Genomic DNA, 23,740 nt, shown 5'->3' with positions numbered 1-23,740 from the left:
GTGTTATACCGAATTGACTTGTCATTTAGTGAGGAGTGTGGGATTTTGGGAAGGAAAGTCAGGCAATCGCTGAAGGTCGGAAAATAGGTGTTGGGTGTTACACACCAAGCTGCCTGACATGGCCGAGGGCCTGGGTGTCAGAGTGTATCGACATTTGATCGGTAATATCAAGTAAGGCAAGTTTGATCACGGCACTGTCTAGGCTCAAAGTCAATGTGATTAAAGAAGGCAAATGAGACTAGGTTGAGGTGTCATCAAGGTATCTGGTGTGATCAATTGCTTTCTCAGCTTCTAATAGTTTTGACGCCTCTATTCCAGGCCCACCCACGTCTACACCGCAATCAAGCCAGGTAGCCGTAATGTACATGATCATCAAGCCTGGATTTCCCCTTTTACTTTTTGTTTTTGATTTCGTGACTCATATTCCCCTCCTTATCTGGTGAGGGCGATGTCGTCTATTCTGAGGATCATCTTCACCGTCTCCGCGGCCAACTCGATGGCGCTGGTGCTCACCAACAAAGGCTGGAGGACGTTCTCCTTGGAAATGTTGGTGTTGACGCCGCCGGACTTGATACTGACACCCGCATTCTTCTCACCGAGCTCGTGTCTGTGACGAAGCTCGGTCACGACCTTGATGCTGTTGAGTCCGGCATTCTCAGCCAGAGTGGTAGGTACAACTTCCAGAGCGTCGGCAAATGCCTTCCAGCAAATGGCCTCGGTACCCGTCAACTCACGCGCGCGCTTGGAGAGCTGAGACGCGATCTCGATCTCAGCAGCACCACCACCGGCGATCAAAGCCTTCTTCTTCACCAAGCAGCGAACAACGCAGTGGGCGTCGTGCAAACTGCGCTCAGCCTCATCAAGGATGAGAGAGTTAGCGCCGCGAACGATGACGGAGACGGTCTTGCCAGTGGCCTTGGCGCCGGTCACCTTGACCATGCGAGCTCCGTTAGACTGAACCTCCTCGACGAGATCAGCTGCGCCGAGCTTGTCCTCTGTGAAGGAGTCGACATCGGCAATGGGCTTGCAGCCGGTAGACTTGCAGATGAACTCGATCTCATCACGCTCGATATCCTTAACGGCAAGAATGCCAAGCTTGGCGAGGAAGTGCAGGGACAGGTCGTTGACAGCATCGCGAAGGATGGACTTCTGGATGAAGAGAACGTTGCACTTCGCCTTCTTGATCTTCTTGACCATGTTGAGAAGGTAGAGACGCTCCTCCTTGACGATCTTATCCATCTGTCTGTAGTCGTTCACTTGGATAGTGTTTTCCATCTGGATTGGTCAGCAACCGCAAAAAGGGGAATCTGAGGGGTAACCTTACATCGGGCTTGGGAGGGCTGAGCTGGAACTGAATAAGACCGATTCTGGCCTTCTCGATTCTTGCAGGACCACCAGCACCCTTGAGAACAGGCTGCGTCAAGATCAAGCCATCTGAAAGCTCACTGTCCTCGATGGTTCCGCCAACCTTCTTGACGATTCTGATGTTCTTCAGGTCGACGTTGTCTGCCGTCTTGAGGTCGATGGTCTTGACAACGGAGTTGACAGCCATGGGGCCGAGGATGTTGGAGTATTGCGACACAATCTTGGAGGACAGAGATGTGTTGGCTGCCTGGAGCAGGGATGCTGTGTCGGTGAGGGAAATGGGTTGTGACATGTCGTGGAGAACCTCGACAGCTGCGGCAGCAGCTCTCTGGAAAGCCTCTGAGATGACGGAGGGGTGGATTCCTTTTGACAGCAGTCTGTCGGCGGCACCAAGCAAGCTACCGCAAATGACAACCACGGATGTTGTACCGTCTCCCGCCTCCACGTCCTGTGCCGCCGAAAGGTTGACCAACATCTTTGCTGTCGGGTGCATGACGGACATGCTCTTCAACATTGTGTTGCCATCGTTGGTAATGATCGTCTCGCCCTTTCCACTTCGAATCATCTTGTCCATGCCGCGGGGGCCCAGAGAAGTTCGGATCGCATCGGCGACGGCTAGTAGTCAAGTCGAGTCAGTTGATGATCTAGAAAGCTTGCAGGTCTGTTTGTCTTGCTCACCTCTCGCAGCAACAATGTTGGAGGAGCGGACGGCGACGGGCTTCTCCTTGTCCTGTAGGTGAAGTATTAGCAATAGCTCCCCCTCTAGAAGCTTCAATATGGGCGCGCAGTTCGTACCTTGAAAGTGGCATTGCCAGAGCCTCCTCCGACCGGGGCAGCTGCAGTGGTAGCCATTTTGAAGAATCTGATTTGTGTTGTGCTTGTTATCGAGAGTTCGGGGTCGGGAAGACAAGCTAAACACGGGGTGCAAAGGTATCGGTATCGTCGTGGGCCTGTCCCGCTGTCGCCTTCTTTTGCGATCGCCCACTTTCTCTCAGGTAGCAACCCCCCAGCGGCGGTGGGATATTTTTTAGCGGCCGTCAGGTTGTTCCTGCCCCGGTACCTCAAGGTACCTTGCGTCAGTTCTGTTTGCATTTTGCCCACACCGGGCCTAGCTCCACAGCAGCCTCGCATCTGTGGCCCGTGCTTTGGAGCTCAAGGCAACCTGGATTACGGAACCGTCTTCCATCACCACCTCCATCCCACGATTCCACCCCCAAGCACCATACTCATTGACGACCGACGCGACCACTTCCTCCAAACCCCGCGATTCTATCTCGATAAACCTCCGAACCGAAACCTCCAACGAACCCACCCCAATCATAATAATCGGCAGTAGGACGTCCAGTCCTCATCCTACATCATGGTATGGACCCTGCGTGTCCACTTCCCTCGATTGCAGTGTTAACTGGAGCATTAGCCTTCCGCTACCGGCCAGAACTGGGAGAAATACCAGAAGACCTACGCAGACGATGAGGTCGAAGAGAAGAAGATCACACCGTTGACCGATGAGTCCGTCACCGCACCAAGTCCGAGTTTCGATTCATTGTCGACTAACAATGCCCAGAGATATCCAAGTGCTCAAGACCTACGGCGCCGCCCCGTACGGTGCTGCCATCAAGAAGCTCGAGCAACAGATCAAGGAGAAGCAAACAAGCGTAGATGAGAAGATCGGTGTCAAGGTAGCTGCGCCTGCCCCTCCTTGGCTGATGCAACTCGGTCTGACTTAACTAGGAATCCGACACGGGTCTTGCCCCTCCTCACCTTTGGGACGTAGCAGCAGACCGGCAACGCATGTCGGAAGAACAGCCTCTCCAGGTCGCCCGGTGTACAAAGATCATCCCCGATGAGAAGGACGACTCCAAGAGCAAATATGTCATCAACGTCAAGCAGATTGCCAAGTTCGTCGTGCAGCTTGGCGAGAGAGTGAGTCCTACGGATATCGAAGAGGGCATGCGAGTTGGTGTCGATAGGAACAAGTACCAGATTCTTCTGCCGCTGCCACCCAAGATCGATGCCAGCGTTACGATGATGACGGTCGAGGAGAAGCCCGATGTTACATACGGAGATGTTGGTGGTTCAAAGGAGCAGGTCGAGAAGCTACGCGAAGTCGTCGAGATGCCCCTGCTGTCGCCAGAGCGGTTCGTCAACCTCGGTATCGACCCCCCGAAGGGTGCCCTGCTGTACGGCCCCCCCGGTACCGGAAAGACCCTCTGCGCCCGAGCTGTCGCCAACAGAACAGACGCTACCTTCATCCGAGTCATCGGCAGTGAGTTGGTCCAGAAGTACGTCGGTGAGGGTGCAAGAATGGTGCGCGAGCTTTTCGAGATGGCGCGGACGAAGAAGGCCTGCATTATCTTCTTTGACGAAATCGACGCCATTGGTGGTGCCCGTTTCGACGACGGTGCTGGTGGAGACAACGAGGTTCAGAGAACTATGCTGGAGCTCATTACTCAGCTGGACGGTTTCGACGCTCGTGGCAACATCAAGGTCATGTTCGCAACCAACAGACCCTCCACTCTCGATCCCGCCCTGATGAGACCCGGTCGTATCGACCGGAAGATTGAGTTCTCCCTGCCCGACCTCGAGGGTCGCGCCAACATTCTGCGTATCCACGCCAAGAGCATGTCAGTCGAGCGGGACATTCGGTGGGAGCTCATCTCGCGTCTGTGCCCCAATGCCACGGGTGCCGAGCTTCGCAGTGTCTGTACCGAGGCCGGTATGTTCGCCATCCGCGCCCGGAGAAAGGTGGCGACGGAGAAGGACTTCCTCAGCGCCGTGGACAAGGTCATCAAGGCCAACCTCAAGTTCAACTCGACGGCCAGCTACATGCAATACAACTAAGATGGGCAAATCCAGAGGTTACGAGATGGAAGGGGGGGTCACGGAGTTTCGTCATGTCCCTTTTTTCAAAAGGCTGTAAGAATAGGCAGGCTTCGGATCGGGGAAGGTTCTAGAGGGCGTGATACCTTCCGAGAGAAAGGAGAAATAGATCATGCTTTTCATGTGCCAGTCGAGGTTTACAAGCGTGCTTTGCAAGTGACATGATGAGTCTGGCTGCCAGGCTAAGGTACGTAGGGAAATGACCGCGCGTAACGTAGCTTTTCTTGTGGCAGTTCGGTTTGCCGAGGGGCACATGCTGCAAGTAACATTACTAGTCTGGCTCATTGCCTGAATCTTTGATCCCTGAATCGTAGATGATGGCTTCGTTTGATAGAATTGGTATTGTTGGCCGTAGAATTACATTGAACTACAGCTAGACGAAGCTCTCTAGCCTCTCCAGCCTACCTTGCGCAGCGAGAATAGGTACGTGAACGCGGAGTATTTTCAACCCATCCCTCTCTTCCGCTACTCCCTAGTGGTATCTTCCCTCCGATGCGAAAAACAACAACGTCCCATGCTGCCTCAGCATTGCCCAGATTGCTCCATTACCAAAGGATATGCATGCCTTCATTAGCAGTGCCGTACGCTCCACTGTCTTTCGTGGGCGTTGTGACTGTTGAAAAAGAACCTCCTTGAACGCTATGATTTGAAAACAAGAAAACGAAAAGAATAGCCCTTCCACAGGGCGTCACAGTCACGCTAGACTGACACCATGCGTGATAGGCAGCCCAGGCAAACGATGTCGCCCTCGGCGCCCTTCTCGATACAGCAGCGACTGCAGACCATCTGCCGATGACCGCCTCCCGTCCAGCTGTTGTGTCGAGTGGCTCGGCCAGTCCTCTTTGACTCTTCGTCTTCTCTTGATTGTCGTTGCCTGTCGTCATCCACGTCGTCCATAGTACACGACCGTGAGAGGTCGACTCCGTCTTGCTCTTGGCCTTGTTGCATACTGTTCATGCCGCCGTTGCTACTCGGCCGTCCGTCCTTCTCCCAGCCCTGGCACTCTCTGACGCAGATATAGCATGATCGTTGTCCACAACCCTGGCAATCTGCAAACGAATCGAGGTCTGATTTCTTCGTAGGGCGGCGGTGGCAGATGTGACAGGGAGCCAAGGATGAGGGCGTCTTAGTTCTGTTACCAGCTGCATCCGCATGGTTCTGTGCCGAATGAGAGGTATGATGAGATCCCGTCGACGACTTGCTACCCCGTCTTTGCTGCGGGTCATACTGTGACGTAGAACCACCATTCGAGCTACCGAGATCCGCATCATTGTCGTTATCGTCGTCGAACATGCGTTGTCGTTTGGGTACAGGGAGTGGCGCTATTTTACGAGGCGCCGAGTCGATGTTCTGGCGTGAGGCTTCGGCGGAGGCAGCGATATCGTCGGAGAAGCCAAATTGATATCTCAACCGGTCATTATTACTGGAAGGGAAGCGAAGGGCATTGCCTCCCAGGTGCTGCTGTTGTTGCTGCTGTTGAATCTGCTGCTGAATGGGCCTGCCTCCAAAAACGCCGTCAGCGTTCCAGTTGTTCGTTGCGGCCTGATACTGGGCGAGTTTCTCGTACAGGGGACCTGGCAACTGCAGGTCGTTGGTGTTGGCGTCGTTGACGTCTCGTCTGCGCTTCCTGCCGGACGCCATCGCCATCAGCCGTGGATGCTCCTCGGCGACGGATGGCATCGGGTTTCTGTTCTGTCTGGTTCGATTTAGGCAGGGGCTGTTGTGAGAGTCATCTGTGGTATTAAGCTCGTAGATCGATGCGCAGGGGTTTTCTCGTCGTTGGAAGGAGGCGAGAAACCAAGCGTTGGTGGTGGTTGAATTCGTGGTCGGCAAGGCGAGGTTCGCTGATAAGGTTCCCCGTAAATCTTTCTTGTCGATAAGAACCGAAAGGAAAGGGTATGAGATAACGAAACAAACCGTTGAGGGCTTGCTTCTGGTCAAAGATGGAGAGCAAAAGACCTCACAAGAAGAGGGAGGACTTGATGACGAGTGAAAAACGCTCCTTCCCACTCGCTCTTCTTGACTCGGCAGCTCCTTCGTGGAGGAGGAGGGGGGTAAGGTGGTGGTGGTGGGAGTGGTGGTGTTGCTAGTTAGCTGCGGGCACATACGTCCATGTGAGCAGGCTCTGGCAGCGGAGGCACTGGAGGGTGCCTTTGAGGTGGCACTGGTGGCCAGGCCCGGCTCGGAGCTTTTGGGCCTGACGAGAGTTGCCCAGTTTAATGAGTTGAGGTGGACACCAACGAGCGTTGAATGGAATAATTAGATTGGTCAAGGTCGTGCTTTCCACCTGTTCTGTCAGCGCAGTCATCTCAGCGGACTCAGCGCTGGACCCAACTGATCGGAAAGCGCGCCGTCCGCTGGAAAACCGGTCGTTTCCTTCCTCCGCTGTTCCTTTCAACTCGCCCAGGTCTTTGGAGCAGGTTGCTGGAGCACCTCCAAGAGACCCACCAGATGCGTCTTCCCACCAATGGACACCCCCTGACTACCTGCCTGAGTTAGATGCAAACCCCGGCCGCTCACTCATCGTTGCTCAGAAACTGGTGGTCATCGGCGACAAACGATACTGGAAATGCCTGCAAAGTCACAGAAGTCTGTACGAGCTAGGGGTCTAGAGGGAAAACATGGGATGAAACATCGTTTTTTATCCAAATATTTATGAAGATGGGGGCGAAATATGCCTTTAAGTGACAAACCTCGCATTGTTCCATCACCTTACCTAAAGGTACGACTGCGCCTCGGCAAATCAGTGACCGAGACAGTGTAGAAGACAACGTTGTTTCCACCAGCCTACGGTTGCATCGAGTTTTTAGTCACATCTGTGTCTATGACTCCGTATCTAACGAGATGCTCTCTGTTGATAGCAGTCATAAATCATCTCGAAATAATAGCTTGCTCACCAGACTCTTGTAGTACGTTGTTACGTGGCACATCACTGAAACATGGGCATGGCACATTGAATTGTAATCTTGTCTTGTCATTATCAAGGAGTCAGGTATTGAAAAAGGACCATCTGATTTACACTCTATCGCTCCCCATATTGCTCCCAACGATGAATCTCGTCTCTGCCGCCTCCACTAACAAAGGAGCTGTTTTAGAGAGCCTAGTATAACATACACAGAGACAACCGAAATGTTGCCATGCTAATTTAGTGGCGAACCTTGGTCTCCTTGGGAGGGTCGTAGGCGAGCTTTCTCGACTTGAGCCAGGCCCACTTGTACTTCTTGACCCAGACGCTGAGGGCCCAGAGGGAGGCCGAAACCACGAGAACCTTCATACCCATGCGCTTGCGGTCGTCCATCTCGGGCTCAGCAGCCCAGTTGAGGAACTCGACAACGTCCTTTGCCATCTGCGAGGTGGAGGCGGGGGTGCCGTCCTCGTACTCGACGAGGTCCTCGTAAAGGACACGGGCCATGGCGATACCGGTACCGGGGAAGTAGGGGTTGAAGTTCATGCCGGGAGCGACGACGGCGCCCGCGGGGGGCTCCTCGGGGTAACCAGTCAACAGGCTGAAGATGTAGTTGCAGCCCCCGTGGCGGGCCTTGACGATCAAGCTCAGGTCAGGGGGGAGGGCACCGTTGTTGGCGAAACGGGCAGCCTCCTCGTTCTTGTAGGGGTCGGGCATGTAGTCGGAGAGCTTGCCGGGGCGCATCTCGATGTCACCCTGCTCGTTGGGCTCACCGGGGTACTCGTTCTCCTCGGCCATGGCCTTGGCCTCGTCGACGGTCAAGACGGTGCCGACGAGAGTTCGGTAGGGGACACGGCTGAGAGAGTGGCAAGAGGCGCAGACCTCGCGGTAGACCTGGAAACCACGGCGGAGGCTGCAATTCAATGTAAGCGTCATACATCCCGGATGGTCGGAAAAATGAACGTGGTGTTCTACTTACGCCTGGTGGTCAAAGGTCTTGAACCATTGCTCGTGAACCCAAGGGTAGTTGGTCGAGTGAAGACTGGAAGATGATAATTTAGCTCAGTGATCGTTCGTCGTCGGTCGGCCCCGGTTTCATTGTCGATTATGCCTCAACCCAAGGGATTCGGCGGCATTCGAGCAATTGTCCCGCATCGACCGCGTACGGATAGGCAAAAACTCACCCCTCCTCAGCCGGTGCGGCAGCATTGGCGGAAGGTCCGTAGAGGTGGTAGTACCAGGCCATGGAGCCCAAGGCGAGAGACGTCGACGTGACGGCGGCGAGGTTCAGTCTAGAGGAAGCTTCGGCACCAGCGCCGCTGGAAGTAGAGGCGGCACGCTGTATCAATCATTGTCAGCGAATTTCCCCCAAGTCCTTGATGTCCATTGATGTCCGTCGACGGGCATTGAGGCCGGGCTCGGGCGTGTTCGTTGGCGGTCGGTCGGATTGCCTCGGGAATTTCGACTCGTGATCAGCTCATCTGCGTACCTTTGAAATCGTGACAGCGCCATTTGTGAAAGTGCGCGCCGAGCGCAAGCAGGACCTTGCCAACATGATGGGCGAGCCGTATCCGCAATCCGCAGCTACAGAGACAGCCGCGAACAGTATGATGGGGCAATTGGTGGGAGGTGGTCTCGTGGCGGAGATCGTTTCTATGGTACAGCAGTCGAGGCAGGAGAAAATCGCTTGAGGCAGTTTTCGAGTGCCTTAGGTATGGGACGTCTCTGATTGGCCGATGGGCACGGTCAATGACATCTTCCGTTCCGGCGACTTTTCGCTTCCTTCCTCTTACCCGTAGTTGCCCGGTTGCGCTCAATTGACCACACGTATTTCCGATCGCCCGTCTCACCCAAGTGAACCCAACAGCTGGCATCTGCCAACCCTCGGACTGAGAAATATCACCCCCATGATTGGCCTGAATTGGATGCAACTGCAGCGATCTACTACATGCATCACAACACGACATTGGACGATGAATTGTTTATTTCTAACATAACTCACTACCTCAAATCGAGGGCGCGACAGAACTTGAGAGACAATTAAAATGATTGAGTTAGTTCCGAACCTCTCAACAGCTCAGCATCTCACATGCCCGAACGACATGAATAGCGAAGGACTTGGGTATCAGGTGGACTTTATTCAACAAAACTACAAAACTTTTTTACCCTCGCCAAACCGAAGCCCCTGCAACTCACGGCAGGTATGCTCTCGGTATATGCACACTTTTTCCCTCGTCCAAATCGTCAGCCACGCCTTGTGGCCGATCTACGTACCATGGAACCGACCACATTCGCAAAATCGTTCGAAACCCAACTGCCTTACTCAGGTGCCGTTCTTGCTGATGACCTCGCGGCGCTGCTTCACTGCGTTGGCCAACTGATCAAGGACAGAAATGGTGTCATCCCAGTGGATGCATGCGTCTGTGATGCTGACTCCGTACTTCAGGCCCTCCTTGCCCTCCTTCGGCACCTTCTGATTACCTATCAAAAAATTAGCATCTGCAACTACATGCAATGACCTAGACAGGTACTCACCCTCGTTGATGTTGCTCTCAATCATGACACCCATGATGCCAGTCTCGCCGCTGGCAATCTGGCCAGCGAGGTCGGCAGCAACCTTGGGCTGGTTCTTATGGTTCTTCAGGGAGTTGCCGTGGGAGCAGTCGACCATGAGTCTTTGGGGGAGGCCGGCCTTTTCCAAGGCAGCCTTGGCCTCAGCAATGCTCTTGGCATCGTAGTTAGTGCCCCGAGTACCACCTCTGAGAATCGTGAAGCAGTCCTCGTTACCCAGCGTACCGACGACAGCGACGACACCGGGCTTGGTAACAGAAAGGAAGTGGTGGGGGTGTCTGACGGCGCCAATGGCATCAATAGAGACACCAAGCGAGCCGTCAGTGCCGTTCTTGAAACCGACGGGGAAACTGAGACCGCTCGCCAGCTCTCGGTGCAGCTGACTCTCAGTGGTTCTCGCGCCAACAGCACCGACGGACAGCAGATCGGCAAGGAACTGGGGCGAGATGGTATCGAGCATCTCGCTGGCAATAGGCATGCCCCTGTCGGTGAGGTCGACGAAGAGCTGTCTTGACAGGCGCAGACCCTTGTTAATCTTGAAGCTGTTGTCGATATCCGGGTCGTTGATCAATCCCTTCCATCCGACTGTTGTGCGCGGCTTCTCGAGGTAGGAGCGCATCACGATGAGGAGCTCGTCCTTGTGCTTCTCCTTCTCTTGCAACAACATATCGCAGTACTCGAGAGCAGCTTTGGGGTCGTGGATGGAGCAAGGGCCAATGATGACCAGCAGTCTCTCCTTCTTGTCGGTGCCATTGACAATAGCGACGGACTCGTCACGGCCCTCGATCACGGTTTGCTTCGACTTGGGGGTTTGGGCAATCTCGTGCTGGAGCAGATCGGGCGACGTCAACGGGTTGTAGCCGCGAACTGGTACGTCAATTAGCTTAAAGTGACCACTGAGAAAGGACCAATGCAGTTTGTACTTCTCCAATCTTCGCTGTCGGCCTTGTTGCCGACATTCTTGTTCTCGATGAAGAAGCTCTGCGGTAGAGTGGTGAGTCAGAGGTCAGTGTACTTGCGCGCGCGCGCAGTGGCCGGGGGGGTTGCGAGAAGTGACTTACAGACATGGTGGCGGCGAAATATTCAAAGCCAAGACACAATTGGACGCTGAACGCTCAGTGAATGCTGAACGAGTCAATTGAAGGAACACTCAGGTTGTTGACAAGTGAAGAAAGTGCAATTGGAAAGAGAAATAGACTTTTTTCTTCTGTGTTTGTAGGTTGCTGTGTCTGAAGGAGGGCAGCTTCGAGGACTGGAATACCTTACATCAGACCTGAGCACAAATGGGCGAAGACTCATTCGTCCCCTGTCCAGTGCCACCCCGGCCGGCAGTACCCCGCCGAAGACGGACCCAGAAAAAAGTCAAGCACCACCTTGACCACCACCACCACCACTTCAAGACTCAAGTCAAGTTAGGGCCGCCTCATGCAAAAGAGTGCAAGCAAACTTCCAGGTTGCCACCAGTGAGCCAATGGGCCAACAGTGAGGGGTATCCTTGCCGCACCTTTCTCGCTGAATTAAGGCTGTGACGTGAGCGTTACCCCCCCTGTGGACCTGTCCAGCCGGCCTTACCTCAGTCCATGGCGCCACAAGATGGGTCTCACCGCCTGGGAAATGCCCGCGACAGCACCGAGGAACGGGCATTTCTATTGCAGACTGAGAGTGCAGTCAGTGCTACGTCGACTTTGACGTGCCCTGAGCTGAGGTGGTATTTATTGGATGCCTTCAACTCTTCTGATCCAACCTATCGGGGACGAATATTCGGAGCAAATGGTTTGGTATGTACCGTAGTCTTATTCCCAAGGCGCCCTAGTTTGACATGTCATCTAACCACATCCAATCTAATACTCCAAATACTTTAAAAATCTGCTCTAAACACCACCGATGTCGCTTTGAACCCCGCGAACCCTTGGTACCAGTCTTACAATACAGCACCTATACATCAAAGCTTAGATCGTCTTTTTCAGGGGCTTGTAAGCCTCTTTTTCCATCTTCCCATAGCCATTGAATCGGCCATACACCCACTTCAAGAGACTCGTGCTCGCGGTCATAAGCGCAGCCGAAAAAGTGAACAATCCCACACGCTGTACGGTGTTGAGAACATCGAAAATAGGGTAAGGGTACCTGCAGCTGGTTAGCGGACTAGAAACTCAGTCAAGGAAGACGATTGTTCATGCCATCCGTTTCTGCTGAAGCACAGCTCAACCCAGCCCCAGTACAGGAAGGCAAAGATCATACTGATCGCCATGGCCGAGTACGCGCGAATCGTCCATGGCGGGCTGAACAGGACGAGGTCCAGAGACAGGACGACGGCAGGGACCAGATGGAATCCAACATCCGGTAGCCAGTGAAGCTCGAATCCCTCGGGAATTAGCAAACGCTTGTCGATGGAGCGGATTCCCCAGTACAAGATGCTGATGAGAACCTCGAGCGGTGCTGCCGTGGTCGCCAGGGCATTCTTCACAGCAAACAACGAAGGGCTGAGGGTGAGATCAGCCAACAGTCCCGTCACGAACGTCACAAACGAGAGAATCAGTCCGATGTTGGTGAGGTGCTGGTAGTTTCCTCCAAAGCCCATAGAGATGTCGTGAGTGAGTCCATTCAGGAAGTTGAAGGATGCGATAAAAGAAACGATGCCGGTAACGTGTAGCAACAGGGACGCTGTTCGGGAAGGCGACTGCAGCCGCTGTAGCTGATGTTTGGCCATCTTATTTTGCCTCGATTTTTACAATGATGCCGTGTGTTCCAATGTCGTGGGTTTGGAGTATTTTTGCTGTAAAATAAGGGATGAGTTGGCAGTTCCGCAATGAGACGGTACCCAAAGGAGAGGAATTGTTGAGGGCAGGGAGGGAGAAGCCCGAGGGATTGGGTCGTCGTATTCGTTGATGCCTTGAGACGAAAACCTTGTGAAGATGATTCCGGCAAGGGAGCGTCTTATTTATTTGTTTTCTTTAAGAGAAAACTTCGTCGCCGACTAATCAAGGTTCCTATCGATGCATCGTCAGGCTGACGGATCGCGGCAAGTTGCAACTGTCCGGTGCCTTCGGAAGGCTTCGTCATGAGGTCACTGATGGATCCCGGCGGCGCGGTGCCCCGTACCTGATCGCACCTCAAGGTCACCAAAGATCCACGCAGGCCCCCTAACCTGGAATCCTGGAAGCCCCATCGCAGCCCGCGGCATGTGTTGCCGGCCGCTAAAGCCAAACTAAGAAGAAGCTCAGGGTGGGTCCAGTGCCGGCAGCAAGGCTGCTTTACGTTGGCTGCCACTTCCCCGGCACCATCATCTGATTGGATCAATTGAGAGAGCTTCCTGCAAACCACCACAAGCTTCCTGGATTTCCATCTCAGCCTTACCACGCGACGAGCACTTGCACTTACGGTCACCACACTCGCCGTCGCTGTACCTTTGAACTTCGGCATCGAAAACATGGCCGACGACGACGTCAAAACCAACAAGCGAAGTCATGCGGACCTCGTTGCCCAAGATGACGGTAAGCACACGCCATACAACATGGGACTCTCTTCTAGCACGACTATGTGACCATGGTTGGACTGACGGCGTGCGTAGACAGCTCCTCCGATGACGATATGGGCCCCCAGCTCCCCTCAGAAGCACCAAAGAAGAAGAAGCGCCGCGTTCTCCCATACGAAAAGCTCTACATTGCTGCGCTGCCCAAGTCGACCCGGTATTCCAAGTCTCTGATGCACAAGGAGCAACTGTCTTTCGTGACAGTGACGCCTCTGACGGACTTTATTGTGACCTCGTCTGTAGACGGTGTTGTGAAGTTCTGGAAAAAGGTGGCCGAGGGGATCGAATTCGTCAAGGAGTTCAAGGCGCACGCGGACGAGATCAAGTCCGTCTCCGTCAGCCAAGACGGGAGAAGCTTTGCAACTGCTGGGGCAGACAAGACTGTCAAGATCTTTGATGTTATCACGTTCGATCTTCTGGCGATGCTGAAGTTGACCTTCGTACCGAGGTGCCTTTGCTGGGTTCACAACCGAGGGGCTTCGCTGCCTCTCCTTGCGGTGTCCGAGGATGCCAACTCCAATATCCACATTTTCGATGGCAGGGGAGAGAGACAAGACCCGATTCACACAATCAAGTCTCTACACAGAAGTCCGGTCTCAATCATGGCTTTCAACAGTGCCTATGATTGTGTGCTGTCTGCGGACGAAAAGGGCATGCTGGAGTACTGGCGACCGAGCGGCGACTACGAGAAACCAGACAACGTGTTTGAGTTCAAGGCTTCGACGAATCTGTTCGATTTCAAAAAGGCAAAATCAGTACCGACATCGATCACGATTTCACCGACAGGCAAGCAGTTTGCGGCGTTCTCTCAGCCAGACAGGAAAATCCGAATCTTCGACTTTGCGTCTGGAAAACTGTACCGAACATATGACGAATCTCTTCAAGTAATTGAGGATATGCAGCATGCTGGGTTGGCGCTGAAAAAGCTGGAGACTGTAGAGTTCGGTCGCAGATTCGCCGTAGAGCGAGAGATTGACTCGGCAGCGTACAGAGACAAGGCAAACGTCATCTTTGACGAGTCTGGCAACTTCGTTCTTTACGGCTCAATATCCGGCGTTAAAGTGTTGAACACTTACACCAATCAGATTGTCAAGGTTTACGGCAAAGAAGAAAACTTCAGAGCCGTCAACCTGGCGATATATCAAGGTCAACCGCAGAAGAAGGGCATTACTACCGTTGAGATGGGTGCTTCTGCCAACCCCCTGCTTCAGGAGTCCGAGTCCAGAGACCCTATCTTGATAACGACAGGAGTCAACAAGCAGCGGTTTTACATGTTTACCAATGACGAAGAAATCTCAAAGTCGGTGCGAGACGTCCAGAACGAAAAGCCTACAATGCTTGGCCAGAAGAAGGCAGAAGAGGCCAAGAAGGCAGAGACTGGAACGGCCGCTGTAATCCACACCAACTACGGCGATATTCACATTCGTCTCTTCCCCGATGCGGCACCCAAGGCTGTTGAGAACTTCGTCACCCACTCAAAGAGTGGCTACTACAACAACACGATTTTCCACCGTGTTATCCGCAAGTTCATGATCCAAGGTGGAGATCCTCTCGGCGACGGCACGGGTGGCGAGAGTATATGGGGAAAGGAATTCGCAGATGAATTCAGCAGTCTGAAGCACGACAAGCCATACACAGTCAGCATGGCTAATGCAGGCCCAAACACCAATGGCAGTCAGTTCTTTATCACAACGGAAAAGACGGTGAGTACAGCCCAACTCGGTGACTTAGATATAATGCAGTCCTAACAGTTGCAAACAGCCTTGGCTGGACGGGAAGCACACTATATTCGGGCGAGCAACCCAAGGGTTCGACGTTGTCCACAAGATCGAGAATGCGCGGACGTATAAGGAAAAGCCAGAGGAGGACATCAAGATCCTCAACATCGACATCGTATAGCCCGTTTTGTCGAAAGACGCCAAGTAATGAAAGAGATGAGACCAAACTGCTCGAGACGCCCCCACATCAGGGCACAAGTGAAATGGAGCGGAAAAAGCAATGAGAGGACGCAGCATCCCCGCAAGCCTCGCTGCTGATACAGACATGTCTCGCGATGCAGCTGCATATCAGCTCAAGTCCACTCAACTAAGTGAGGCTGTACGTTGTTCACGTGGACGCAAAAGGCCAGCATTGGGCCGCTTACGATCCCGCAATCGGCGCTGCATCACCGCAACCCAATTCGGAGCCCGATCTCGCCCGCCAGTGACCACCCCGTACTTATAGACGACGTTTGGGCGTACCTCATGTCTAACGGCGCGCGCACATCCGTTCTTCGAAGTGGGCGAGCCGGCGTTATCGCAAGCGATCTCAAACGTAGTCTACAACTTACCTCCGCCATTGATAGTGAAAGACAGTGCGCTCAAGCATCTCACAGATGGATATTTCATAGACGCGGGCCCCCGGATTCCGTACCTGCGCTGCATGTTCGCGTAGCATGAACTAGCCAATCAACCTGCTTCGACCCCGCCCCTTTCGGTTCGGCTCGTCCCTTTCTCATTGCCAGGATCGAGGTTTCCGGTCCAGTATGCCACGTCCGAAGAAGCCAGGGGCGCCGGAGCCGAAACGTCGAAGCCGAAATGGTTGTTGGTGAGTTGACTATGCTCTGTGACGTTGATGTACATGGCTTGGTCTTAGTCTAATTGTCATCTCCAACTGACTAACACGCCTATAGGCCGTGCAAAGCTCGGAAAGTGAAATGTGGTGAAGAGCACCCGACGTGTATCAAGTTCGTACTATCTACACTCAAGTGATATGCTTTTGGGACGCCGCTGGCGCGAGAGACTGCAGTCAGTGGACGGCTAACATACACACACACACACACAGTTGCCAACGAACTGGGGAGCCTTGCGATTATAGTGTACGACTAAATTGGGAGGGCCGTCGAACGAAGAGATCTCTTTCTTTGGGAACACTACTAGGGACCGCCCAGCCATTCAAAGATTCCTCCCACACAGAACAGCCATCGTTCAATCATACGTTTACCATTAACAACCCGACCCAGGGTTTAGATCCGAAGCCTATAGCGAAACGCGTCCAGACTGCTCCGGTCAGCGTTGAGACAGGGAAGAGAAAGCTTGAACAGCTAGAGTCTTATAATGACTGCTTGAGTCGATCTCAGGGTGCCTCTTCCCGATCGATCCAGCAACAGCATGGCGGTCATTTTGCTCCGCCACTTAGCACCCCAAACCACAATGCTCGAAGCCATTCCTCGACGTCAAGCCTACGTCGAATCGTTCCCGCAACTCCAAACACTTCACAGAGATTATACAAGAGGTCCAAGTCCCTTGCTGAATCAGGTAACCTGGATGCGTTCAGCCAGTATGGCCCTATATCTTCGCCAATTTCTCTAATGGGGAAAAGTCCTCCCGCGTCTCTTCTCCGCTCGGGCACCGTTTCAACACCGATCGGTTCTCCCTTGACGCCCGTCTCGTTAGGAATCAAATCTGACGATGAGATGAGGTCGCCCAGGTTAAGCCTGCCTTCGCCAGCGTCCCCAGAAAATAGTCGACTATCTGTAGACTATCTGCTCTCGAGCTCTCCCCGCCATGTGTATGGTGTGAACAAGGGACTGGTTCCGTCTTTTGGTCCACTTTTATTCAACTCTGGATTCAAGCAGGGGGTATCTGAGGAGGCTACATTTTACGGCTTTGATCTTGGCATACCAGATGCTGACTATGCCCAGAATCATGATATAGGGGCCATATCTCAGACCGTGGCTTCTATTAAACATTCTGGGCATATCCTCCAAGCTGTGGGTGTTGGATTTGATTCCCAGCAATACGAGAGCAGCCATGTCACGGTGCCTGGGGTCGGGTACTATGGCCAGCCTATTCCGATATGGATACCGCGAAACATTGAGCCCCTTCCTGCCAAGTGAGTCTCTACTAATCTTGACTGGTTCGAGGCTGAATGATAGTAGACTTCGCGAAAACTCCATGAACCTCCTTGTAAGTCAGACTTTGAGTCTTCAAGTAGATGTTTACATAACACTTGTGACTTTGGTAAACAGTACTTCGTAAGTAGTCCCGTCGTTTTGCTGCCTACCTTACAGTTGTGGAATAACGTCCGAATGACAGCATCACTTCCTGAACCACACCGCCAAGGGTAAGAATGCCCATGATTCCTGTCATCAAGCCTGCTGACCCAAATATAGTTCTCGTACCATACGACGACCCCAAATCCAACCCCTTTCGCACGATTTTGCCACAAATGGCCGCCGGTAACGACCACCTACTTAGCTTACTCCTGGCCTACTCGGGTAATTGATCCCCACGCGCGCGTTCTGTCATTCCTCATCTGACGTAGTGGTTCGTAGCCGCCCATAGATCGAGACTTCTCGGAAAGAAGGAACCGCAGATGAGGATAGCGATCTGGGTGCAAGACATATTCCCCGCCCTCCGGCAGGCCCTCAATGACAGGGACAAGATCATTTCAAACACGAGTCTCGCCACCGCCATCATGCTCGCCTCGCTGGAGATTATCTCGCCCACCGCCTTCGGGTATGATATTCCATGGCAGCGGCACCTGAACCTGGCTCGGACGCTCATGTGGAGGCGGCTGGCCGACCTACGCAGGACAAACGAGAATGGACTGCAGGAGGACGGCTCGTGTGCCTTTCTGTGGAGCTGGTTCGCGTACTTGGATGTTTTGGGGAACTTGAGTGGTGGTGTGCCTGATGCGGAGTCTTCGCGGCTCTGGCTGCTCGAATACACGGTTCATAATCCCGGCTATCACCGGGATGAGATTGACTGTATCATGGGGTTCACTACGCGCTGTGTCCAGGTACTAGCCCAGATCGCAGAGCTGGCGCGCCGTTGCGACGAGCAGCGGTTCGCTCTGAGCGGGCACTCGCCGCAACTTGTCTGGTCTCCGAATGCAGCTTGCGCCGAGCGGGCTCAGCTCTTGGAACAGGAGCTGATGTTCAGCATAGCGCAGACGTCACGCCCGTGCAGACATATTACCGTCACCAACCAGAACTGGAGTCGAAGTCAGGACAACGGCGTTGAGGTTGATAGCCAGGATAATAGGGAAGAGATGGTTCTCTTGAACGAGGCGTTCCACTGGGCTGGGCTCGTGCACTTACACAGGCGCATCCTAGGCAAGCCACCGGGCCACGAGGACGTCCAGGGCCCGGTGACGAGGATCGTGGCGTGCTTGGAGGGTATCGTGCCGGGCGGGTCGGCGGAGACGGGGTTCCTGTTTCCCATGTTTACGGCTGGGTGTCATGCGCTGGATGGGGCGCAGAGGAGCAAGATATTAGAGAGATTTCGGAGCGTGGAGAGGAATGGGATGACGCAGGTATGTCTGAGTGTTCCTTTGGCCAAAACCTACCCACTTGAAAGGTTTCGTGAGTGGTGAGTGTTGAGTGAGGAGAGATGAACTAACTTGATTTGTTAACAGGTTCACAAGGCGAGAGTGCTCATGGAGAAGGTGTGGGTTACGGGACAGCCGTGGGAGCCTTTGCTGTGTACGGAATTCATTGGGTGATTTTTATCATCTTTCTTTTCCCCTAGGGATGGAAACGGCCAGCAACCGAGATTAATGTGTTTTCAAGGCAAGGCGGTTCCCTTGTCGCACATTTACGAATGGAGGATGGTGTTGGATAGAGATATTGACGGGGGGTGGGCACATCAGGGAAAGCATTTGTTATCTGCATTTTCCATCTTCACGACATTTATGAGACTATGATCTGAATGAACTTTCTACATTGGGAGAGAAGGCTCGCGCTGGATATATCAGAGCTGATGGGAATACACGTACTTTGCTTGAATTCCTCGATTTCCTTCGTGCAAGATCGTTAAGGCATGTACATACACATACGTCAAGACATCTATTAGGTACCTTATAGTCTATGGATTAATTGACAATGTAAAGAAAACGTGCCAGTATTTAGCCCCGGCTGAGCAGGGACAAGAGTGTGAAGAACCTTGCCGCAGAGATGAGATGCATATTGCGATACGGAATTTGAAGTATTCCAAAGTCCAGAAGGCTAAACCCCCCCCCCGTCTCGCAAGTGTTGTCGGGGCGCCCGTTGACCAGCGTGGAAAAGCACTTCACAAAGTGGTTGAAGGACTCGAAAGGATTCCTAGGAAGGAAGTCAATCATCCCGTAGATGTCATACCACTTATTGGGGAAGGCCGTCCCCGAGTCTTCAAGGCTTAGAGGAGCATCTAGTCGAGGCTCCTTTGAGCACCGGCAAACGTTTCTCGATCGCTCTTCTCGCCGACGTATTCTAGCACGAATACACTCCGACAACGACCCAGACAATAACAGTACGGCGGCCTTTATAAAAGCGGTAGAAGTAGAAACATTAGCGGTCTCTAATCTCCTATCGCGAGAAGATTAAGAAGAGGACATAAAGGCTTATAAAAGCTAATATAAAAAAAAGATATTATAATAATAATAACTATAACTAGTTATACATAACTATTATATTATATATTAAAGTTTTTTATCAGCTAGTTATACCTTTCTGTTTATACGAACCTAGTGACATATAACTAAATATATTTATCCTTTTTAGCTAAAGAAATAAAGACTTTATAGGTCTTATAATAGGTAAAAAAGTTTTTAAAAAATTAAATAAAAATAAAGACAATATCGCTTATAGTTGCTATTAGGATTTTATACGAGTACATATCTATTATTAAACTCTAAACTAATAGTTTTTATATACTGTTATAGAATAATCTACTAAATAAGAGAGTTAGGGAGACTCCCAATTCTTACATAGATACAGAATAGTATATATATCCTGCCATAGAGGTGAAGTAGTCTATAAATGAGTGCGATGGCAACAACGCTAGTAACGGTCTAGTCAGTAACAGTATGAAAGAGATAAAGGACAGGCCTCAGCCTTGTCAAAAAGTAGTTTATGGGCTCTTATCAGACTTCCGTGTGTTGACACAGATAAAGGTACCCAACTTTAGCAAAGGACGTGAGAAAACATGCTTCTACACTGCTCAACATAGTAGATGGCTCACAAGACTTTGTCTGATGATCGGTGTTAACGTACTTCCCACTGGCTAGTAGGTTACTGACTTGATCTTCCTCACCGACATACTTGATCAAGGCGGACAAATCCAACGCGAAGTGGTAGTTGATCCAGTAAAGCAGGTCATCGACCGCCAAAACGCAAATAATTGAAAACCCTTTTAATTCGCAATCCCAACCTAGCTCCGGAATTTTGTTATTTTACAAAGTACAACTCAGTGTGCCCGATGATTATGCAACGCCTGTGTTGCAGAGAACATGCCCTCGAGGAGAGCGCGACTCTGGGCGCCATGACTAGTCGCCCGAGTCGAGGGTTGCTCGATAGCCTTAGCAACTACTGATTCGAATTCTCCTTGACCTCTCCTTTGCGACGTTCCAAGCGATGGGAGTAGTTCTTGTCCTAATAATTCAGCTCTCCGCCGCCGCCGCCAGCGACATGATCGAGATCCTCGTAGCTCTTGAGGCTACGTCCTTGAGTGGCCTCTCGTGGGCCGACAGCCGCTCCTCCACCAGCGGCACCGTCTCCCCACTTGCCGGCGCCACCGCGGCCTCCTCCCCTCATACCACCATCCCAGCGGGGATTCGGGCGTCGGTCGTAGGGACCGCTTCGGTAGTTGCCACGGCTTCCACTCATGCCTCCTCGGCGAATAGGACCGGGGCCTCCACGGTCATCGCCGCCGGCATTCCAGCCGGACTGCATACCGGGATGTCCACCACCGACGAATGGCGGGAAGCCGCCAGGTGGCATGGGGAATCCAGGGATGGGCATCATGCCATTCATGGTGAAGTTCTGCAAATTGAACCCACGGGGGGTTCCAGTTGCAGACGAGCCATTAGCAGGAGGGAAGTGACCGTTGGAGTTAGCATCCGTCCTTGATGGAGCAATGTGGGATGGGTCCATGACATAGGCATTGATAAGATGGAACTGTAGTTGGTTAGCAGCTGGCATAAAGTAACTGGGAAAGGTGACTTGCCTCTTGCTCAATGGTCTCGAGCCATTCGTTGTGGCGCTTCTCAACGTGTTTGCGCCAAAAGTGCTCTTCCTTGAACAACTTGGCACAATCGGGAACCTTGCATCTCCACTTGTGCTCGTCCTCCTGCTTGACGTATTTGAGCAGCTCGTCACCGACGGCATCCTCAACGTGGCGGCCTCCAAGCTTGCGCAGATCTGCCGTTTCGGGCTCGAGGATTTGTAAAATCTTGTCTTCGAATGTCTTGACCCAGTTGTAGGCGCGAAGCAGTTGTTGTTCTGCCTTGCCGGTAGTGCCGCGGAACTTCTTGTCCTCGGTCGCTTCGCCTTCCTCCTCAATCTCGCTGCGCTTCTTGCCAGGGAAAGGCTCCCCGTTGGCACTAGCGCGCGCAACAGCCTTGGCAGAAGTGCTGAGAGTGGTCCTCGGGCGACGAAGGTGACCACCGGGGCACTTGCGAGTGAGCTCGTGAATCGAATCGCTCTCAAAGACGCAGAAGAAGCAGAAGTTGTAGACGCGTCTGAGGTACTCAATCATGAGATCCAGCTGCTTCTTCTTGACCAGGAGGTCTTCGTCGTCAACGTCGTCCTCCTCAACAGCACCCTCATCCTCGTCATCATCGATAGCACCATCCTCTCCGTCTTCCATGCCGTCATCGACGTCGAGGTCACGTTCCTTCTTGGCCTTCTTCTTGGGTGCAGTGGCTGCGGGCTGGAGGCGGCCGCCGTTCTTAAGGTCGTCGACACGTTCCTCGATCTTCAAGACGGCGTTGAAGTCAGAGCCGAAGTCTTCCTCAAACTTGTTGACAAGTCGCTGAACCAGGCCCAAGTCCTTCTCGACCCGCTCGGGCGCAGAGAAGAGATCCCAGAGAGCCTTCTTTCTAGGGTGACTAGGCGGGTTGTGCACACCGACGTGGCAGACAAAATCGCCTCTAACTTCGTCCTTGACAGTCTTGCCGTTGACAGCATCAAGTGCCTTCTCAGCAGTCGACACAACCGCCGGCGATTTCAAGGGCATGTCGCCATCCTCATCCTTCGGGTCGATACGGTCCACGACCGCAGGGGCAACTTCTGATGAAGGGTGAAGCATAACCCAACCAATGCGATGATACCGCTTGCTGGGGTTGGGATCTGACAGAGAAAGCCACTTGAAGCCGCCCTCTTCTTCGCCGAGGTGCTCCTTGCAGAAGGTCTCGAGGTTTTGTCTGCTGACATGGGGCGCAATGGTCTTGATGAGAAGGGTGGGCTGATACAGGTTCTCGTCTCTGATATCACCACCATTGGCTGGCACAAGGTCTCCCACGCCAAGGATCTCGTTGGCGGCGGTTGCTTCACCTTCCTCCTTCTCTACGAGGCCTCCAAGGCCATTGGTCTCGCTCTTGGGGATTCCCTCCAGCGAAAACTCGTCAAAGGTCCCAGACTCAAGATCTTGCTCCCATTGGCTGTAGGCGCCGCGGCGGAACTCATTAAGCTGGGCTCTGAAGCCGTCACGAATCTCAGGGACATAGCGTTCGCGAAACCACTGCTCCTTCTTGTGCTCGCCAACAAAGGTGCGAGCCATCTTGGCTTGAAGTTCTTCCTTGTAGGCGTCATACGCGACCTGAATCTTGGCCTTCTCCTTTTCGCGCTCTTCTTGCGCTTCACGTGTGCCTCGGGCGCGTTCGGGTTCACGACGACGACCAGTGCGCTGACGTTCCTTCTCCTCCTTAATCTTTTCGTTCATCCTCCACCATTCGCCAAAGTATGAGAAGCCGACTTGGTATGGAAGCTTGACGGGATCGGCGAGCGGGTTGACGGTCATCGGCGCAGAGGCGCTGCTGTCCTGTCCAGGGACGTAGCGATCAATGTTGGCTGGCGGTGACTGGATTCTCCTCTCCCGGCGATCATCGCGGTCTCTGCCACCGGCGTAGTCATCGCGACCACGGCCCCTTGGCTCGTAACGGTCGATAGCAGCCGGGGATCGTGAACGACGTCTGTCACGGTGCTGACGCTCATGGCCTGAAAGATTTGTAAGTAATTGGCCAGTAAACCCTTGCAATTGCGAGGCTCAGTATCCTGGCAGAAGCCTCGTCACGGAACGACTCAAGCCATTGAATGATATGATCAGAGATCCTACGCACCAGGCGATCTACCACGGTAGAATGTGTCAGCTCGCTCCTCCTTGACTCGTGTGTCGTCGCGACTGCTCCACGTCCTGTCGCCCGGCGAGCGCGCGGATGAGTCTCGGTGAGAAGAGTAGGAGTCCATCACGGATATGTCGCGCCGAGTCTAGTGTGTGGGAAGGTAAATGGCGTCTTTGTTGAGTTCAATTGACCTCTTGAGGCTGATTAAGTATCGCGTCGGCGTCGGGTAGCTGCGTGCTTGCTGCTCATATGATTTCGTTTCGCTTGCTCGATCGAAGGAAGGAAGGAGGAAGCCTGTTGATTGGCAACATGATTGCGGTTAGAGAAATCATTCTGCAGGCGGGATACGGGACGGCTTCTGAGGGAAACGGAAGAAGAGAAAGAATTGAGAATTCGGGAGGGAAGTA

General features: G+C 53.0%; 10 protein-coding genes across 10 annotated transcripts; 4 read left to right on the top strand and 6 right to left on the bottom strand.

Moving 5' to 3' along the window:
* Positions 1 to 203: 203 nt before the first annotated feature.
* On the bottom strand, positions 204 to 2,371 carry BDP81DRAFT_349297 (T-complex protein 1 subunit delta). The gene is made up of 4 exons (XM_060586177.1): positions 2,161 to 2,371; positions 2,044 to 2,095; positions 1,325 to 1,980; positions 204 to 1,275 (listed from the first exon to the last, which is right to left on the bottom strand). Exons 1-4 carry the CDS (start codon positions 2,215 to 2,217, stop codon positions 433 to 435), a joined length of 1,608 nt encoding a protein of 535 aa, XP_060445468.1. The 5' UTR covers positions 2,218 to 2,371; the 3' UTR covers positions 204 to 432.
* Positions 2,372 to 2,552: 181 nt separating this feature from the next.
* BDP81DRAFT_29717 (26S proteasome subunit P45 family protein) lies at positions 2,553 to 4,232 on the top strand. Its single transcript, XM_060583104.1, has 4 exons — positions 2,553 to 2,728; positions 2,783 to 2,874; positions 2,930 to 3,044; positions 3,097 to 4,232. The coding sequence occupies exons 1-4, from the start codon at positions 2,726 to 2,728 to the stop codon at positions 4,204 to 4,206; spliced, it is 1,320 nt and encodes a 439-aa protein (XP_060445467.1). The 5' UTR covers positions 2,553 to 2,725; the 3' UTR covers positions 4,207 to 4,232.
* Positions 4,233 to 4,944: 712 nt separating this feature from the next.
* BDP81DRAFT_394502 (uncharacterized protein) lies at positions 4,945 to 5,925 on the bottom strand (the record flags this gene model as incomplete). The annotated part of the gene is made up of 1 exon (XM_060587970.1): positions 4,945 to 5,925. The coding sequence occupies one exon, from the start codon at positions 5,923 to 5,925 to the stop codon at positions 4,945 to 4,947; it is 981 nt and encodes a 326-aa protein (XP_060445466.1).
* Positions 5,926 to 7,198: 1,273 nt separating this feature from the next.
* Positions 7,199 to 8,807, bottom strand: BDP81DRAFT_428485 (cytochrome c1). Its single transcript, XM_060590431.1, has 4 exons — positions 8,640 to 8,807; positions 8,335 to 8,489; positions 8,130 to 8,192; positions 7,199 to 8,063 (listed from the first exon to the last, which is right to left on the bottom strand). The coding sequence occupies exons 1-4, from the start codon at positions 8,703 to 8,705 to the stop codon at positions 7,391 to 7,393; spliced, it is 957 nt and encodes a 318-aa protein (XP_060445465.1). The 5' UTR covers positions 8,706 to 8,807; the 3' UTR covers positions 7,199 to 7,390.
* Positions 8,808 to 9,165: 358 nt separating this feature from the next.
* BDP81DRAFT_428483 (3-deoxy-7-phosphoheptulonate synthase) lies at positions 9,166 to 10,924 on the bottom strand. The gene is made up of 4 exons (XM_060590430.1): positions 10,783 to 10,924; positions 10,645 to 10,702; positions 9,686 to 10,588; positions 9,166 to 9,631 (listed from the first exon to the last, which is right to left on the bottom strand). The coding sequence occupies exons 1-4, from the start codon at positions 10,786 to 10,788 to the stop codon at positions 9,474 to 9,476; spliced, it is 1,125 nt and encodes a 374-aa protein (XP_060445464.1). The 5' UTR covers positions 10,789 to 10,924; the 3' UTR covers positions 9,166 to 9,473.
* A 427-nt stretch (positions 10,925 to 11,351) lies between these two features.
* BDP81DRAFT_428481 (uncharacterized protein) lies at positions 11,352 to 12,721 on the bottom strand. The gene is made up of 2 exons (XM_060590429.1): positions 11,899 to 12,721; positions 11,352 to 11,845 (listed from the first exon to the last, which is right to left on the bottom strand). The coding sequence occupies exons 1-2, from the start codon at positions 12,426 to 12,428 to the stop codon at positions 11,671 to 11,673; spliced, it is 705 nt and encodes a 234-aa protein (XP_060445463.1). The 5' UTR covers positions 12,429 to 12,721; the 3' UTR covers positions 11,352 to 11,670.
* Positions 12,722 to 13,148: 427 nt separating this feature from the next.
* BDP81DRAFT_461241 (cyclophilin type peptidyl-prolyl cis-trans isomerase/CLD) lies at positions 13,149 to 15,149 on the top strand (the record flags this gene model as incomplete). The annotated part of the gene is made up of 3 exons (XM_060593748.1): positions 13,149 to 13,212; positions 13,335 to 14,953; positions 15,012 to 15,149. The coding sequence occupies 3 exons, from the start codon at positions 13,149 to 13,151 to the stop codon at positions 15,147 to 15,149; spliced, it is 1,821 nt and encodes a 606-aa protein (XP_060445462.1).
* A 532-nt stretch (positions 15,150 to 15,681) lies between these two features.
* BDP81DRAFT_29617 (uncharacterized protein) lies at positions 15,682 to 16,986 on the top strand. The gene is made up of 4 exons (XM_060583101.1): positions 15,682 to 15,836; positions 15,922 to 15,975; positions 16,074 to 16,546; positions 16,611 to 16,986. The coding sequence occupies exons 1-4, from the start codon at positions 15,775 to 15,777 to the stop codon at positions 16,667 to 16,669; spliced, it is 648 nt and encodes a 215-aa protein (XP_060445461.1). The 5' UTR covers positions 15,682 to 15,774; the 3' UTR covers positions 16,670 to 16,986.
* A 499-nt stretch (positions 16,987 to 17,485) lies between these two features.
* Positions 17,486 to 19,101, top strand: BDP81DRAFT_428475 (C6 zinc finger protein). Its single transcript, XM_060590428.1, has 2 exons — positions 17,486 to 18,548; positions 18,651 to 19,101. The coding sequence occupies exons 1-2, from the start codon at positions 17,607 to 17,609 to the stop codon at positions 18,735 to 18,737; spliced, it is 1,029 nt and encodes a 342-aa protein (XP_060445460.1). The 5' UTR covers positions 17,486 to 17,606; the 3' UTR covers positions 18,738 to 19,101.
* Positions 19,102 to 20,461: 1,360 nt separating this feature from the next.
* On the bottom strand, positions 20,462 to 23,712 carry BDP81DRAFT_29607 (uncharacterized protein). Its single transcript, XM_060583100.1, has 3 exons — positions 23,331 to 23,712; positions 21,218 to 23,208; positions 20,462 to 21,168 (listed from the first exon to the last, which is right to left on the bottom strand). The coding sequence occupies exons 1-3, from the start codon at positions 23,455 to 23,457 to the stop codon at positions 20,644 to 20,646; spliced, it is 2,643 nt and encodes an 880-aa protein (XP_060445459.1). The 5' UTR covers positions 23,458 to 23,712; the 3' UTR covers positions 20,462 to 20,643.
* Positions 23,713 to 23,740: the final 28 nt, after the last annotated feature.

This window comes from Colletotrichum phormii (assembly GCF_030913505.1).
Source record: "Colletotrichum phormii strain CBS 102054 chromosome Unknown BDP81scaffold_10, whole genome shotgun sequence".
In the NCBI taxonomy this organism is placed as follows: domain Eukaryota; kingdom Fungi; phylum Ascomycota; class Sordariomycetes; order Glomerellales; family Glomerellaceae; genus Colletotrichum; species Colletotrichum phormii.
The sequence above is the reverse complement of the archived record's forward strand: the minus strand, read 5'-3'. Positions and strand labels throughout refer to the sequence as shown.